The sequence below is a fragment of the mitochondrial genome of Orcinus orca (genome assembly GCF_937001465.1).
Source record: "Orcinus orca mitochondrion, complete genome".
Classification (NCBI taxonomy): domain Eukaryota; kingdom Metazoa; phylum Chordata; class Mammalia; order Artiodactyla; family Delphinidae; genus Orcinus; species Orcinus orca.
The window spans coordinates 1-16392 of NC_064558.1; the positions used below are offsets into that span (position 1 = coordinate 1).

The 16392-nt window shown below is 39.7% G+C and overlaps 13 protein-coding genes and 24 non-coding genes across 37 annotated transcripts, besides 3 other annotated features; 28 read left to right on the forward strand and 9 right to left on the reverse strand. All coding sequences in view use genetic code 2, as the record gives it.

The window, feature by feature from the left end:
* On the forward strand, nt 1-71 carry NKY04_mgt01. Its single transcript has one exon. It is a non-coding gene; the product is annotated as a tRNA-Phe (tRNA).
* NKY04_mgr02 lies at nt 72-1045 on the forward strand. Its single transcript has one exon. It is a non-coding gene; the product is annotated as a 12S ribosomal RNA (ribosomal RNA).
* NKY04_mgt02 lies at nt 1046-1112 on the forward strand. Its single transcript has one exon. It is a non-coding gene; the product is annotated as a tRNA-Val (tRNA).
* Nucleotides 1113-2692, forward strand: NKY04_mgr01. The gene has a single exon. It is a non-coding gene; the product is annotated as a 16S ribosomal RNA (ribosomal RNA).
* Nucleotides 1128-1136: a tandem repeat (variable polyC region).
* On the forward strand, nt 2693-2767 carry NKY04_mgt03. The gene has a single exon. It is a non-coding gene; the product is annotated as a tRNA-Leu (tRNA).
* Nucleotide 2768: 1 nt separating this feature from the next.
* On the forward strand, nt 2769-3725 carry ND1 (NADH dehydrogenase subunit 1). The gene has a single exon. It carries the CDS (start codon nt 2769-2771, stop codon nt 3723-3725), a length of 957 nt encoding a protein of 318 aa, YP_010417120.1.
* A 4-nt stretch (nt 3726-3729) lies between these two features.
* On the forward strand, nt 3730-3798 carry NKY04_mgt04. Its single transcript has one exon. It is a non-coding gene; the product is annotated as a tRNA-Ile (tRNA).
* NKY04_mgt05 lies at nt 3796-3868 on the reverse strand. Its single transcript has one exon. It is a non-coding gene; the product is annotated as a tRNA-Gln (tRNA).
* A 1-nt stretch (nt 3869) lies between these two features.
* On the forward strand, nt 3870-3938 carry NKY04_mgt06. The gene has a single exon. It is a non-coding gene; the product is annotated as a tRNA-Met (tRNA).
* Nucleotides 3939-4980, forward strand: ND2 (NADH dehydrogenase subunit 2). The gene has a single exon. A coding segment is annotated over exon 1 (1042 nt).
* On the forward strand, nt 4981-5049 carry NKY04_mgt07. The gene has a single exon. It is a non-coding gene; the product is annotated as a tRNA-Trp (tRNA).
* A 5-nt stretch (nt 5050-5054) lies between these two features.
* NKY04_mgt08 lies at nt 5055-5124 on the reverse strand. The gene has a single exon. It is a non-coding gene; the product is annotated as a tRNA-Ala (tRNA).
* NKY04_mgt09 lies at nt 5125-5198 on the reverse strand. Its single transcript has one exon. It is a non-coding gene; the product is annotated as a tRNA-Asn (tRNA).
* A 16-nt stretch (nt 5199-5214) lies between these two features.
* Nucleotides 5215-5221: a repeat region (variable polyA region).
* Nucleotides 5222-5230: 9 nt separating this feature from the next.
* NKY04_mgt10 lies at nt 5231-5297 on the reverse strand. The gene has a single exon. It is a non-coding gene; the product is annotated as a tRNA-Cys (tRNA).
* Nucleotides 5298-5363, reverse strand: NKY04_mgt11. Its single transcript has one exon. It is a non-coding gene; the product is annotated as a tRNA-Tyr (tRNA).
* Nucleotide 5364: 1 nt separating this feature from the next.
* Nucleotides 5365-6915, forward strand: COX1 (cytochrome c oxidase subunit I). Its single transcript has one exon. The coding sequence runs from the start codon at nt 5365-5367 to the stop codon at nt 6913-6915; it is 1551 nt and encodes a 516-aa protein (YP_010417122.1).
* On the reverse strand, nt 6911-6979 carry NKY04_mgt12. Its single transcript has one exon. It is a non-coding gene; the product is annotated as a tRNA-Ser (tRNA).
* A 7-nt stretch (nt 6980-6986) lies between these two features.
* NKY04_mgt13 lies at nt 6987-7054 on the forward strand. The gene has a single exon. It is a non-coding gene; the product is annotated as a tRNA-Asp (tRNA).
* COX2 (cytochrome c oxidase subunit II) lies at nt 7055-7738 on the forward strand. Its single transcript has one exon. It carries the CDS (start codon nt 7055-7057, stop codon nt 7736-7738), a length of 684 nt encoding a protein of 227 aa, YP_010417123.1.
* A 3-nt stretch (nt 7739-7741) lies between these two features.
* Nucleotides 7742-7809, forward strand: NKY04_mgt14. The gene has a single exon. It is a non-coding gene; the product is annotated as a tRNA-Lys (tRNA).
* Nucleotide 7810: 1 nt separating this feature from the next.
* On the forward strand, nt 7811-8002 carry ATP8 (ATP synthase F0 subunit 8). Its single transcript has one exon. It carries the CDS (start codon nt 7811-7813, stop codon nt 8000-8002), a length of 192 nt encoding a protein of 63 aa, YP_010417124.1.
* Nucleotides 7972-8652, forward strand: ATP6 (ATP synthase F0 subunit 6). Its single transcript has one exon. It carries the CDS (start codon nt 7972-7974, stop codon nt 8650-8652), a length of 681 nt encoding a protein of 226 aa, YP_010417125.1.
* Nucleotides 8652-9436, forward strand: COX3 (cytochrome c oxidase subunit III). The gene has a single exon. A coding segment is annotated over exon 1 (785 nt).
* Nucleotides 9437-9505, forward strand: NKY04_mgt15. The gene has a single exon. It is a non-coding gene; the product is annotated as a tRNA-Gly (tRNA).
* Nucleotides 9506-9851, forward strand: ND3 (NADH dehydrogenase subunit 3). The gene has a single exon. A coding segment is annotated over exon 1 (346 nt).
* A 1-nt stretch (nt 9852) lies between these two features.
* NKY04_mgt16 lies at nt 9853-9922 on the forward strand. The gene has a single exon. It is a non-coding gene; the product is annotated as a tRNA-Arg (tRNA).
* On the forward strand, nt 9923-10219 carry ND4L (NADH dehydrogenase subunit 4L). The gene has a single exon. It carries the CDS (start codon nt 9923-9925, stop codon nt 10217-10219), a length of 297 nt encoding a protein of 98 aa, YP_010417128.1.
* ND4 (NADH dehydrogenase subunit 4) lies at nt 10213-11590 on the forward strand. Its single transcript has one exon. A coding segment is annotated over exon 1 (1378 nt).
* Nucleotides 11591-11659, forward strand: NKY04_mgt17. The gene has a single exon. It is a non-coding gene; the product is annotated as a tRNA-His (tRNA).
* NKY04_mgt18 lies at nt 11660-11720 on the forward strand. Its single transcript has one exon. It is a non-coding gene; the product is annotated as a tRNA-Ser (tRNA).
* Nucleotide 11721: 1 nt separating this feature from the next.
* Nucleotides 11722-11791, forward strand: NKY04_mgt19. The gene has a single exon. It is a non-coding gene; the product is annotated as a tRNA-Leu (tRNA).
* ND5 (NADH dehydrogenase subunit 5) lies at nt 11792-13612 on the forward strand. The gene has a single exon. It carries the CDS (start codon nt 11792-11794, stop codon nt 13610-13612), a length of 1821 nt encoding a protein of 606 aa, YP_010417130.1.
* On the reverse strand, nt 13596-14123 carry ND6 (NADH dehydrogenase subunit 6). Its single transcript has one exon. It carries the CDS (start codon nt 14121-14123, stop codon nt 13596-13598), a length of 528 nt encoding a protein of 175 aa, YP_010417131.1.
* On the reverse strand, nt 14124-14192 carry NKY04_mgt20. Its single transcript has one exon. It is a non-coding gene; the product is annotated as a tRNA-Glu (tRNA).
* Nucleotides 14193-14196: 4 nt separating this feature from the next.
* Nucleotides 14197-15336, forward strand: CYTB (cytochrome b). The gene has a single exon. It carries the CDS (start codon nt 14197-14199, stop codon nt 15334-15336), a length of 1140 nt encoding a protein of 379 aa, YP_010417132.1.
* On the forward strand, nt 15337-15407 carry NKY04_mgt21. The gene has a single exon. It is a non-coding gene; the product is annotated as a tRNA-Thr (tRNA).
* On the reverse strand, nt 15407-15473 carry NKY04_mgt22. Its single transcript has one exon. It is a non-coding gene; the product is annotated as a tRNA-Pro (tRNA).
* Nucleotides 15474-16387: a D loop.
* The last annotated feature ends 5 nt before the right edge of the window (nt 16388-16392 follow it).

Below are 16392 nucleotides of genomic sequence, written 5' to 3' on the forward strand. Positions count from 1 at the left end.
TTGATGTAGCTTAAATTTTTATAAAGCAAGACACTGAAAATGTCTAGATGGACATTATTGCCCCATTAACACAAAGGTTTGGTCCTAGCCTTTCTATTAGTTCTTAGCAGACTTACACATGCGAGCATCCGCATCCCAGTGAGAATGCCCTTCAAATCATTAAAGACTAAAAGGAGCGGGCATCAAGCACACTATACTAGTAGCTCATAACGCCTTGCCTAGCCACACCCCCACGGGATACAGCAGTGACAAGAATTAGGCTATGAACGAAAGTTTGACCTAGCCATGCTAATTAGGGTTGGTAAATTTCGTGCCAGCCACCGCGGTCATACGATTGACCCAAATTAATAGACACCCGGCGTAAAGAGTGTCAAAGAACGATATAAAAATAAAGTTAAGCCTTAATTAAGCTGTAAAAAGTCATAATTAAAATTAAGTTAAACTACGAAAGTAACTTTACCATAAACTGAGTACACGACAACTAAGATCCAAACTGGGATTAGATACCCCACTATGCTTAGTCGTAAACTTAAATAGTCCCAAAACAAGACTATTCGCCAGAGTACTACCGGCAACAGCCCAAAACTCAAAGGACTTGGCGGTGCTTCATATCCTTCTAGAGGAGCCTGTTCTGTAAACGATAAACCACGATTAACCTCACCAACCCTTGCTACTTCAGTCTATATACCGCCATCTTCAGCAAACCCTAAAAAGGAACGAAAGTAAGCACAACTATTGCACGTAAAAACGTTAGGTCAAGGTGTAACCTATGGGTTGGGAAGAAATGGGCTACATTTTCTATAATAAGAACACCCCTTTAAACCTACACGAAAGTTTTTATGAAATCTAAAAACTAAAGGAGGATTTAGCAGTAAATTAAGAATAGAATGCTTAATTGAATAAGGCCATGAAGCACGCACACACCGCCCGTCACCCTCCCCAAGTACCACAGCAAAGCCCCAGATCGCTAACCCATGCTAAGCAGGCGTACAAGAGGAGACAAGTCGTAACAAGGTAAGCATACCGGAAGGTGTGCTTGGATAAACAAGATGTAGCTTAAACAAAGCATCTAGTCTACACCTAGAAGATTCCACAACCCGTGTACATCTTGAACTACATCTAGCCCACCCCCCCCCCCCCCATCACTACTACTATAAGTCAATCAAATAAAACATTTACCATACGTCTAAAGTATAGGAGATAGAAATTTAACTACCAGTGGCGCTATAGAGAAAGTACCGTAAGGGAAAGATGAAAGAATTGTTAAAAGTAGAAAAAAGCAAAGTTTACCCCTTGTACCTTTTGCATAATGATTTAACTAGTAATAATTTAGCAAAGAGACCTTAAGTTAAATTACCCGAAACCAGACGAGCTACTTATGAGCAGTAATTAGAACAAACTCATCTATGTGGCAAAATAGTGAGAAGACTTGTAAGTAGAGGTGAAAAGCCTAACGAGCCTGGTGATAGCTGGTTGTCCAAGAAAGGAATTTCAGTTCAACATTAAACAATACTAAAAACCACATTAAGTTTCAACGTATGTTTAACTGTTAGTCTAAAAAGGTACAGCTTTTTAGAAACGGATACAACCTTTACTAGAGAGTAACATAAAACTTAAACCATAGTTGGCCTAAAAGCAGCCACCAATTAAGAAAGCGTTCAAGCTCAACAACAAAAACAAGTTTTAATTTCAACAATAAATAAAACAACTCCTAGCCTGACTATTGGACTAATCTATTCAACTATAGAAGAAATACTGTTAATATGAGTAACAAGAAAAATTTTCTCCTCGCACAAGCCTATATCAGTAACTGATAGTATACTGATAGTTAACAACCAATAAATATAACCCAACACTAAATTATTTATTAATCCTACTGTTAATCCAACACAGGTGTGCACTAAGGAAAGATTAAAAGGAGTAAAAGGAACTCGGCAAACACAAACCCCGCCTGTTTACCAAAAACATCACCTCTAGCATAACTAGTATTAGAGGCACTGCCTGCCCAGTGACAATCGTTAAACGGCCGCGGTATCTTGACCGTGCAAAGGTAGCATAATCACTTGTTCTCTAAATAAGGACTTGTATGAATGGCCACACGAGGGTTTTACTGTCTCTTACTCCCAATCAGTGAAATTGACCTCCCCGTGAAGAGGCGGGGATAACACAATAAGACGAGAAGACCCTATGGAGCTTTAATTAATCAACTCAAAAAGCATAAAATAATACCACCAAGGGATAACAAAGCTTTACATGAGCTGACAATTTCGGTTGGGGTGACCTCGGAGCATAAAAAACCCTCCGAGTGATTAAAACTTAGGCCTACCAGCCAAAGTATAACATCACTTATTGATCCAAAATTTTGATCAACGGAACAAGTTACCCTAGGGATAACAGCGCAATCCTATTCTAGAGTCCATATCGACAATAGGGTTTACGACCTCGATGTTGGATCAGGACATCCTAGTGGTGCAGCAGCTACTAAGGGTTCGTTTGTTCAACGATTAAAGTCCTACGTGATCTGAGTTCAGACCGGAGCAATCCAGGTCGGTTTCTATCTATTACGCATTTCTCCCGGTACGAAAGGACAAGAGAAATAAGGCCAACTTTAAAAAGCGCCTTCAAACAATTAGTGACCCAATCTCAACCTAATAATCTAGCGCAAATATGCCCTGCCCAAGATCAGGGCTTTGCTGAAGTGGCAGAGTATGGCAATTGCATAAAACTTAAACTTTTATACTCAGAGGTTCAAATCCTCTCTTCAACAAATGTTTATAATTAACATTTTAACACTCACTCTTCCCATTCTTTTAGCCGTGGCATTTCTAACATTAGTAGAACGCAAAATCCTAGGTTATATACAATTCCGAAAAGGACCAAACATCGTAGGTCCATACGGCCTACTACAACCTTTCGCCGATGCAATCAAACTATTCACTAAAGAACCCTTACGACCAGCCACATCTTCTACCACCATATTTATAATTGCACCCGTACTTGCACTAACCTTAGCTCTCACAATATGAACTCCCCTACCCATACCATATCCACTCATCAATATAAACCTAGGAGTACTCTTCATACTAGCAATATCAAGTCTAACTGTTTACTCCATCCTGTGATCCGGATGAGCTTCTAATTCAAAATACGCCCTAATCGGAGCCCTACGAGCAGTAGCACAAACAATCTCGTATGAAGTAACATTAGCTATTATTCTACTATCCGTACTTCTAATAAACGGCTCCTTCACTCTATCCACACTAAACACTACACAAGAGAAACTATGACTGCTCTTCCCCTCATGACCACTAGCCATAATATGATTTATCTCCACCCTAGCAGAAACTAACCGAGCCCCCTTTGACCTTACAGAAGGAGAGTCAGAACTCGTATCGGGCTTTAACGTAGAATATGCTGCTGGTCCCTTCGCCCTATTCTTTCTAGCAGAATATGCCAACATTATCATAATAAACATATTCACAACTATCTTATTTCTAGGAGCATTCCACAACCCCTACACACCAGAACTATGCACAACAAACCTAATCACCAAATCACTACTACTAACAATATCTTTCTTATGAATCCGAGCATCCTACCCCCGATTCCGATATGACCAGCTAATACAACTCCTCTGAAAAAACTTCCTCCCACTGACACTAGCTCTCTGCATATGACACATCTCATTACCCATCATAACGGCAAGCATCCCACCCCAAACATAAAACAAGAAATATGTCTGACAAAAGAATTACTCTGATGGAGTAAATAATAGAGGTTCAAGTCCTCTTATTTCTAGAATAGTAGGAATCGAACCTACCCTTAAGAATTCAAAATTCTCCGTGCTACCACACCACACCATAGTCTATAGTAAGGTCAGCTAAATAAGCTACCGGGCCCATACCCCGGAAATGTTGGTTCACACCCCTCCCATACTAATTAACCCATTCGTCTCTATCACCCTACTAACAACCCTCATCCTAAGCACAACAATTGTCACTATTAGCTCCCATTGATTCTTCGCCTGAATCGGACTAGAAATAAATATAATAGCCATCATTCCTATCATAATAAAAAAACCTAACCCCCGAGCTACAGAAGCCTCAACCAAATACTTTCTAACACAAGCCACAGCATCCTCACTACTTATACTAGCAATTATTATTAACCTAATACACTCTAGCCAATGAACTATCATAAAATTATTCCATCCAACAGCATCTACCCTAATAACAATAGCCCTGGCCATTAAACTAGGACTATCCCCCTTCCACTTCTGAGTGCCAGAAGTTACACAAGGCATCCCCCTAAGCACAGGACTAATTCTACTTACATGACAAAAACTCGCACCTATCTCAATCCTTTACCAAATTTCACCATCAATTAACCTACACCTAATAACTACCATATCCTTCCTATCAATTCTAATTGGAGGTTGAGGTGGACTAAACCAAACACAACTCCGAAAAATTATAGCCTACTCATCAATCGCCCATGTAGGATGAATAACTACCATCTTACCGTACAATCCAACCTTCACCTTACTAAACCTGTCAATTTACATTATAATAACCTTCACTATATTTATATTACTTATCCAAAACTCCACTACCACTACACTAATACTATCCCAAACATGAAACACAATACCCATCATAACAACTCTCACTATACTCACCCTCCTCTCCATAGGAGGACTCCCTCCACTCACAGGCTTCATACCTAAATGAATAATTATTCAAGAACTAACAAAAAACGACACTCTCATCCTACCCACCCTCATAGCCATCACAGCTCTACTCAACCTATATTTCTATATACGCCTTACCTACTCCACAGCATTAACCCTATTCCCCTCCATCAACAACACAAAAATAAAATGACAATTCTACCCCACAAAACAAATAACCCTTCTACCAACAGCAATTGTACTATCCACAATACTTCTACCACTCACACCAACACTCTTTATCCTACTATAGGGGTTTAGGTTAAACAAGACCAAGAACCTTCAAAGTCCTAAGCAAGTATAACTTTACTTAACCCCTGCCCAATAAGGATTGCAAGACTATATCCTACATCAATTGAATGCAAATCAAACACTTTAATTAAGCTAAATCCTCACTAGATTGGAGGGATACATCTCCCACGAACTTTTAGTTAACAGCTAAATACCCTAGTAAACTGGCTTCAATCTACTTCTCCCGCCGCAAGAAAAAAAAGGCGGGAGAAGCCCAGGCAGGATTAAAGCTGCTTCTTTGAATTTGCAATTCAAAATGATTATTCACCACAGGACTTGGTAAAAAGAGGACTTTACCCCTGTCTTTAGATTTACAGTCTAATGCCTACTCGACCATTTTACCTATGTTCATAAACCGATGACTATTCTCTACCAATCACAAAGACATTGGCACCCTGTATTTACTATTTGGCGCCTGAGCGGGAATAGTAGGTACTGGTCTAAGCTTATTGATTCGTGCTGAATTAGGTCAACCTGGTACACTTATTGGAGACGACCAGCTTTATAATGTTCTAGTAACAGCTCATGCCTTCGTAATAATTTTCTTTATAGTCATACCTATCATAATTGGAGGTTTTGGAAACTGATTAGTTCCCTTAATAATTGGAGCCCCTGACATAGCATTCCCTCGTCTAAACAACATAAGCTTCTGACTACTTCCCCCTTCCTTCCTACTATTAATAGCGTCTTCGATAGTTGAAGCTGGCGCAGGTACAGGCTGAACTGTATATCCTCCCTTAGCCGGAAATCTAGCACATGCAGGAGCCTCAGTAGACCTTACTATTTTCTCCCTACATTTAGCCGGCGTATCTTCAATCCTTGGGGCTATTAACTTCATTACAACTATTATTAATATAAAACCACCCGCTATGACTCAATACCAAACACCTCTCTTCGTCTGATCAGTCCTTGTTACAGCAACCTTACTTTTACTATCACTACCTGTTTTAGCAGCCGGAATTACTATACTATTGACTGATCGAAATCTAAACACAACCTTTTTCGACCCGGCAGGAGGAGGGGATCCAATCTTATATCAACACTTATTCTGATTTTTTGGCCACCCCGAAGTATACATCTTAATTCTACCAGGTTTTGGAATAATTTCACACATCGTTACTTATTATTCAGGGAAAAAAGAACCTTTTGGGTATATGGGAATAGTATGAGCTATAATTTCTATTGGTTTCCTGGGCTTCATCGTATGAGCTCACCATATGTTTACAGTTGGAATAGACGTAGACACACGAGCATATTTTACATCAGCTACTATAATTATCGCAATCCCTACAGGAGTAAAAGTTTTCAGTTGACTGGCAACACTTCACGGAGGAAATATTAAATGATCTCCCGCTCTAATATGAGCTCTAGGCTTTATTTTCTTGTTCACAGTAGGGGGTCTAACCGGTATTATCCTAGCTAACTCATCCCTAGATATCATTCTCCACGACACCTATTATGTAGTTGCTCATTTTCACTATGTACTCTCAATAGGAGCTGTCTTTGCCATCATAGGGGGCTTCGTCCACTGATTTCCACTATTTTCAGGGTATACACTCAATCCAACATGAACAAAAATTCAATTCATAATTATATTCGTAGGTGTAAACATGACATTCTTCCCACAACATTTCCTAGGTCTATCTGGGATACCTCGCCGATATTCCGACTATCCAGACGCTTACACAACATGAAATACCATCTCATCAATAGGCTCATTTATCTCACTAACAGCAGTCATACTAATAATCTTCATTATCTGAGAAGCATTCGCATCTAAACGAGAGGTGTTAGCGGTGGACCTTATCTCCACAAACCTTGAATGATTAAACGGATGTCCTCCACCATACCACACATTCAAAGAACCAGTATACGTCAACCTAAAACATTCAAGAAAGGAAGGAATCGAACCCCCTCTAGTCGGTTTCAAGCCAATATCACAGCCATTGTGTCTTTCTTTATGAGCGAGGTATTAGTAAAGTCTTACGTAACTTTGTCAAAGTTAAATCACAAGTGAAAATCCTGTATATCTCCATGGCATATCCCTTTCAACTAGGCCTACAAGACGCAGCATCACCTGTTATGGAAGAGCTTCTACAATTTCACGACCACGCATTAATGATCATCTTCCTGATTAGCTCCTTAGTTCTTTATATTATTACACTAATACTTACAACCAAATTAACCCACACTAGTACAATAAATGCTCAAGAAGTAGAAACTATTTGAACTATCCTCCCAGCCGCTATTCTAATCATAATCGCCCTACCCTCTCTACGAATCCTCTACATAATAGACGAAATTAACAATCCCTCCCTTACCGTAAAAACAATAGGACACCAATGATACTGAAGCTATGAATATACCGACTACGAAGACCTAAACTTTGACTCATACATAATTCCAACCCCAGATCTAAAACCAGGTGAACTACGATTATTAGAGGTAGATAATCGAATGGTCCTACCCTTACAAATGACGATCCGAATACTAGTCTCCTCAGAAGACGTACTACACTCATGAGCCATCCCTTCCCTAGGCCTAAAAACAGATGCAATTCCTGGCCGCCTAAACCAAACAACCCTAACATCAACACGACCTGGCCTGTTCTATGGACAATGTTCAGAAGTTTGTGGCTCAAATCACAGCTTTATACCAATCGTTCTCGAGCTAGTACCTTTAGAAAGCTTCGAAAAATGATCCGCATCCATATTGTAATTTCACTAAGAAGCTAAACTAGCGTTAACCCTTTAAGTTAAAGATTGAGAGCTATAAACTCCCCTTAGTGATATGCCACAACTAGATACATCAACATGGCCCCTTACTATTCTCTCCATAATCTTCACCTTATTCGCACTACTTCAACTAAAAATTTCAAAGCACTTTTACTCTCCCTCCCCTAAACCAGCAGACACCAAACTACAAAAACAACAAACCCCCTGAAACTGCATATGAACAAAAATCTATTTACCTCTTTCATAATCCCAGTTGTACTAGGTATTCCTATCACTACTCTAATTATTATATTTCCCACCATACTATTCCCGACACCCAATCGATTAACCAATAACCGTGTAATCACCATCCAACAATGACTTACCAAACTCACATCAAAACAACTGATAATTACACATGGCCTCAAAGGACAAACCTGATCTCTAATACTCACCTCACTTTTCCTTTTCATCGCTTCCACAAACCTTCTTGGAATGTTACCTCACTCATTCACACCTACTACTCAACTCTCTATAAACTTAGGCATGGCTATTCCACTATGAGCTGGCACCATCTTTATCGGCTTCCGTAATAAGACAAAAATATCCCTAGCCCACCTTTTACCATTAGGCACACCCGCTTTCCTAATTCCCATGCTAGTAATAATCGAAACTATTAGCCTATTTATTCAACCCTTAGCTTTAGCAGTACGACTAACAGCAAACATCACAGCAAGTCACCTATTACTACACCTAATTGGAAGTGCAACTCTTGCATTAATAGGCATTAATCTACCCACAGCCCTCATCACATTTATCATCCTCACTCTATTAGTCATCCTCGAATTCGCTGTAGCCCTGATCCAAGCCTACGTATTTACATTACTAGTAAGCCTATACTTGCAAGACAATACATAATGACCCACCAAACCCACTCATATCACATAGTAAACCCCAGTCCTTGACCACTTACAGGAGCTCTCTCAGCATTTCTCATAACATCGGGCCTAATCATATGATTCCATTTCAACTCAATAATTTTACTGACTTTAAGTTTTTTAACGAACACCTTAACAATATACCAATGATGACGAGACATCATCCGAGAAAGCACCTTCCAGGGCCACCACACACCAACCGTTCAAAAAGGACTTCGATATGGCATAGTCCTATTTATCTTATCAGAAGTCCTATTTTTTACAGGCTTCTTCTGAGCTTTTTACCACTCAAGCCTTGCCCCTACTCCCGAACTAGGGGGCTCCTGACCACCAACAGGTATCCACCCCTTAAACCCACTAGAACTCCCTCTCCTCAATACCTCCGTACTATTAGCTTCTGGTGTATCTATCACTTGAGCCCACCATAGCCTTATAGAAGGTGACCGTAAACATGTACTCCAAGCCCTCCTTATTACAATCATACTTGGTCTCTATTTCACTCTACTCCAAGTATCAGAATACTATGAAGCCCCATTTACAATCTCAGACGGAATCTACGGCTCCACTTTCTTCGTAACCACAGGCTTCCACGGACTACACGTCATCATCGGATCCACCTTCCTCATTATCTGCTTCATACGCCAAATAATGTTCCACTTTACATCAGGTCATCACTTTGGCTTCGAAGCTGCTGCTTGATATTGACATTTCGTAGACGTCGTATGATTATTCCTCTATGTATCAATCTATTGATGAGGCTCATAGTCCTTTTAGTATTAATAAGTACAACTGACTTCCAATCAGTTAGTTTCGGTATACCCCGAAAAAGAACAATAAACCTTCTATCAACACTACTAACAAACACGACCCTAGCCCTACTACTCATACTTATTGCCTTTTGACTCCCCCAACTAAACGCCTATGCAGAAAAAACTAGTCCTTATGAGTGTGGCTTTGATCCAATAGGATCTGCCCGCCTACCCTTTTCCATAAAATTCTTTCTAGTGGCAATTACTTTTCTCCTCTTTGACCTAGAAATTACTCTCCTACTCCCCCTGCCCTGAGCAATCCAAACAAATAATCTAACAACAATACTCCTCATAGCCTTATTCCTAATCTCTCTACTAGCAACTAGCCTAGCCTATGAATGAACCCAAAAAGGCCTAGAATGAAATAAATATGATACTTAGTTTAAAATAAAACAAGTGGTTTCGACCCACTAGACTGTGACCTAAACCCACAAGTACCAAATGTCCTTAGTCCACATTAATATTCTAATTGCCTTCGCAGTATCCCTCACAGGCTTATTAATACACCGATCCCACCTAATATCCGCACTATTATGCCTAGAAGGCATAATACTATCATTATTCATCCTAGCGACCCTCACAATCCTAAGCACACACTTCACCCTAGCCAACATAATACCAATTATTCTCCTAGTATTTGCAGCCTGCGAAGCAGCTATCGGACTAGCCTTACTAGTCATAGTCTCCAACACATATGGTACTGACTATGTACAAAACCTTAATCTCCTTCAATGCTAAAATTTATTATTCCTACTGTCATACTTATACCTCTGACTTGATTATCAAAAAGTAACTTTATCTGAATCAATACTACAGCCCATAGTTTGTTAATTAGCTTTACAAGCTTACTCCTACTTAATCAATTTAACGATAACAGTCTTAACTACTCCTTAACATTTTTCTCTGACCCCCTTTCCGCACCACTCTTAATGCTAACAATATGACTTCTCCCCTTAATACTAATAGCAAGTCAATCTCACCTCCTAAAAGAACCACTTGCCCGAAAAAAGCTCTATATTACAATACTAGTCACTCTACAAACCCTCTTAATCATGACCTTCACTGCTATAGAACTAATTATGTTCTATATCACATTTGAAGCCACATTAATCCCTACTCTCATCCTCATCACCCGTTGAGGCAACCAAACAGAACGACTTAACGCAGGACTTTATTTCCTATTCTATACACTTATAGGATCTCTCCCTCTACTAGTAGCATTAACATACCTACAAAATACAGTAGGCTCCCTAAATTTCCTACTGTTACAATACTGAACCCAACCATTATCAACCTCCTGATCTAACACTTTCATATGATTAGCTTGCATAATAGCCTTTCTAGTAAAAATACCCCTTTACGGATTACATCTCTGATTACCCAAAGCACATGTAGAAGCCCCCATTGCAGGCTCAATAGTCCTTGCAGCTGTACTATTAAAACTCGGAGGTTATGGAATGCTACGAATCACATCAATTCTTAACCCCCTAACAGAACACATAGCCTACCCCTTCCTTGTACTATCTCTATGAGGGATAATCATAACCAGTTCTATTTGTCTACGCCAAACAGACCTAAAATCACTAATCGCATACTCCTCAATCAGCCACATAGCACTCATCATTGCAGCTGTCCTTATCCAAACCCCTTGAAGTTACATAGGAGCTACCGCCCTAATAATTGCCCATGGCCTTACATCCTCCATACTATTCTGTCTAGCAAACTCAAACTACGAACGCACTCACAGCCGAACCATAATCCTAGCACGAGGCCTACAAATCTTTTTTCCACTAATAACTACTTGATGACTATTAGCATGCCTAACAAACCTCGCCCTGCCCCCTACCATTAATTTGATCGGAGAACTACTCGTAATTATGTCAACTTTCTCATGATCAAACCTCACTATTATCCTCATAGGAGTAAACATTGTAATCACAGCCCTTTACTCCTTACATATGCTAATCATAACACAACGTGGCAAACACACCCACCATATCAACAATCTCACCCCTACTTTTACACGAGAGCATGCCTTAATAGCCCTACACATTATCCCCCTCCTACTCCTATCACTAAATCCTAAAATCATTCTAGGACCTCTTTATTGTAAATATAGTTTAAAAAAACCATTAGTTTGTGAGACTAAAAATAGAAGATAAAGCCTTCTTATTTACCGAAAAAGAACTACAAGAACTGCTAATTCATGTGCTCCACACCTAACAATGTGGCTTTTTCAAACTTTTAAAGGATAGTAGTTATCCACTGGTCTTAGGAACCAAAAAATTGGTGCAACTCCAAGTAAAAGTAATAAACTTATTTACCTCTTCCACCCTACTGACACTACTTATACTAATCACCCCTGTTATAGTATCTAGTACAGACTTCTACAAAAACAACAAGTATCAACATTATGTAAAAAATATAACCCTCCTTGCTTTCATCACCAGCCTAGTCCCAATAACAATATTTATCCACACAAATCAAGAAATACTCATCTCAAACTGACACTGAACCACTATCCATACTCTTAAATTAACACTCAGCTTTAAAATAGACTACTTTTCACTTATATTCATGCCCGTAGCACTATTCATTACGTGATCTATCATAGAATTTTCAATATGATACATACACTCCGACCCCCACATCAACCAATTCTTCAAATATCTACTCATCTTCCTCATCACCATACTTATCCTCGTCACAGCTAACAACCTCTTCCAATTATTTATTGGATGAGAAGGAGTAGGAATTATATCTTTCCTATTAATTAGCTGGTGGTTCGGACGAACAGACGCTAACACAGCCGCTCTTCAAGCAATCCTATACAATCGTATCGGAGATATTGGATTCCTTCTATCAATAGCCTGATTCCTACATAATACAAATACATGAAGCTTACAACAGATCTTTATACTCAGCCAAAACCCCCCAACCCTCCCCCTCCTAGGACTCACGTTAGCCGCAGCTGGAAAATCAGCCCAATTTGGTCTACACCCATGACTACCCTCAGCAATAGAAGGTCCCACCCCAGTATCAGCCCTACTTCACTCAAGCACAATAGTCGTAGCAGGAATTTTCTTACTTATCCGCTTTCACCCCCTAACAGAAAACAATAAGCTTATTCAAACAATAATACTTTCTCTAGGCGCCCTTACCACTCTATTCACAGCTATCTGTGCCTTAACCCAAAATGATATCAAAAAAATCATTGCTTTTTCCACCTCCAGCCAGCTTGGCCTAATAATAACGACACTAGGCCTCAACCAACCACACCTAACATTCTTGCACATCTGTACACATGCTTTCTTCAAAGCCATGTTATTCCTATGTTCTGGCTCTATTATCCACAATTTAAATAATGAACAAGATATCCGAAAGATAGGAGGATTATACAAAATTCTTCCCTTCACCACAACCGCCCTAATCATCGGCTGCTTCGCACTAACAGGAATACCATTTCTCACAGGATTCTATTCTAAAGACCTCATCATTGAGACCGCCACTTCGTCTTATACCAACGCCTGAGCCCTATTACTAACACTAACCGCCACCTCCATAACAGCTATTTACAGCACTCGTATCATTTTTTTTACTCTACTAGAACAACCCCGCTTCCCCCCTCTCATAAACATTAATGAAACAGATCCCATACTGATCAACCCCATTAAACGCCTATTAATCGGAAGCATCTTTGCCGGATTCATCCTCTCCAATAGCATACCCCCAATAAACACCCCTCTAATGACTATACCTCTACATCTAAAACTAACAGCCCTTACAGTAACAACCTTAGGCTTTGTTCTCGCATTCGAAATCAATACCTACTCAAAAAACCTAAAATATCCCTACTCATCAGACTCTATTAAATTTTCTACCCTACTAGGTTACTTCCCTACAATCATACACCGCTTATCTCCCCATCTAGTCCTAACAATGAGCCAAAAGCTCGCAACCTCCTTACTAGATCTAACCTGAATAGAAACAGCTCTACCAAAAACAACAGCTCTCATTCAACTAAAAGCCTCCACACTAACTTCAAACCAAAAAGGACTTATCAAGCTCTACTTCTTATCTTTCCTCATTACTATAACCCTCAGTATACTACTATTTAATTACCCCGAGTAATCTCTATAATAACCACTACACCAATAAACAAAGACCATCCAGTAACAACAATCAACCAAGCACCATAGCTATACAACGCAGCAATCCCTATAGCCTCCTCACTAAAAAATCCAGAGTCCCCTGTGTCATAAACAACTCAATCCTCCAACCCATTAAACTCAAACACAACATTCACTTTCCCACCCTTTAAAACATACATCACCACTAATAACTCTAACACTAGGCCTAAAAAAAATCCCCCAAATACAACTTTATTAGAAACCCAAACCTCAGGATATTGCTCAGTAGCCATAGCCGTTGTATAACCAAACACAACTAACATTCCTCCCAAATAAATTAAAAATACTATTAAACCTAAAAATGAGCCCCCAAAACTAAAAACAACTCCACATCCCATAGCACCACCCACAATCAACCCTAAACCACCATAAATTGGTGAAGGCTTTGAAGAAACCCCCACAAGACTAATCACAAAAATAGTGCTCATAGTAAAAACAATATATATTACCATTGTTCTCACATGGACTCCAACCATGACCAATGACATGAAAAATCATCGTTGTAATTCAACTACAAGAACCCTAATGACCAATATCCGAAAAACACACCCATTAATAAAAATCCTCAACAACGCATTCATTGACCTACCCACTCCATCTAACATCTCCTCATGATGAAATTTTGGTTCCTTATTAGGCCTCTGCCTAATCACACAAATCCTAACAGGCTTACTTCTAGCAATACACTATACACCAGATACCTCAACCGCTTTTTCATCAGTCGCACACATCTGTCGAGACGTCAACTATGGTTGATTTATCCGCTATCTACATGCAAACGGAGCCTCCATATTCTTCATCTGCCTCTACGCCCACATCGGACGTGGCCTGTACTATGGCTCTTATATATTCCAAGAAACATGAAACGTTGGTGTACTCCTACTACTAGCAGTTATAGCCACCGCATTCGTAGGCTATGTCCTACCCTGAGGACAGATATCTTTCTGAGGCGCAACCGTCATTACTAATCTCCTATCAGCAATCCCTTACATCGGCACCACCTTAGTAGAATGAATCTGAGGTGGATTTTCCGTAGACAAAGCAACACTAACACGTTTCTTTGCCTTCCACTTTATCCTCCCATTCATCATCACAGCATTAACAGCTGTTCACCTACTGTTCCTACACGAGACAGGATCCAATAACCCCACAGGAATCCCATCCAACATAGATATAATCCCATTCCACCCTTATCACACAATTAAAGATACCCTAGGCGCCCTACTCTTAATCCTAACCCTGCTAGCACTAACCTTATTCGCCCCTGACCTACTAGGAGACCCTGACAACTATACCCCAGCAAATCCACTAAGCACCCCTGCACACATCAAACCAGAATGATACTTCCTATTCGCATACGCAATCCTACGATCAGTTCCCAATAAACTTGGAGGAGTACTAGCACTACTACTTTCTATCCTCATCCTAATCTTTATCCCAATACTTCAAACATCTAAACAACGAAGCATAATATTCCGACCCTTTAGCCAACTCTTATTTTGAACTCTAATCGCAGACCTCCTAACCCTAACATGAATTGGAGGCCAACCTGTAGAACACCCATACATCATGGTAGGCCAATTAGCATCTATTCTATACTTCCTCCTGATCTTAGTGCTAATGCCAACAATCAGCCTTATTGAAAACAAACTCCTAAAATGAAGAGTCTTTGTAGTATAATAAAATACCCCGGTCTTGTAAACCGGAAAAGGAGAACCCTACTCCTCCCTAAGACTCAAGGAAGAGACATTAAACCTCACCACCAACACCCAAAGCTGGAATTCTACATAAACTATTCCTTGGAAAAGCTTATTGTACAATTACTATAACATCACAGTACTACCCTAGTATTAAAAGTAACTGTTTTAAAAACATTCCACTGTACACACCACATACACACATACACATACATATTAATATTCTAGTCTTCTCTTTATAATATTCGTATATACATGCTATGTATTATTGTGCATTCATTTATTTTCCATACGATAAGTTAAAGCCCGTATTAATTATCATTAATTTTACATATTACATAATTTGCATGCTCTTACATATTATATGTCCCCTAATGTTTTTACTTCCATTATATCCTATGGTCTCTCCATTAGATCACGAGCTTAATCACCATGCCGCGTGAAACCAGCAACCCGCTTGGCAGGGATCCCTCTTCTCGCACCGGGCCCATATCTCGTGGGGGTAGCTAATAATGATCTTTATAAGACATCTGGTTCTTACTTCAGGACCATTTTAATCTAAAATCGCCCACTCGTTCCCCTTAAATAAGACATCTCGATGGACTCATGACTAATCAGCCCATGCCTAACATAACTGAGATTTCATACATTTGGTATTTTTTAATTTTTGGGGGGGAGCTTGCACCGACTCAGCTATGGCCTTAGAAAGGCCCCGTCACAGTCAAATAAATTGTAGCTGGACCTGTGTGTATTTTTGATTGGACTAGCACAACCAACAGGTGTTATTTAATTAATGGTTACAGGACATAGTACTCCATATTCCCCCCGGGCTCAAAAAACCCTATCTCATAGAGGTTTAACCCCCCTTCCCCCTTACAAAACTAATCGTCTGCTTTAATATTCACCATCCCCCTACAGTGCTTCGTCCCTAGATCTACGCGCATTTTTTTTTATAAATCAATACTAAATCTGACACAAGCCCCATAATGAAATTATACAAATAATTTTCTGCCCCCCTCCCCCG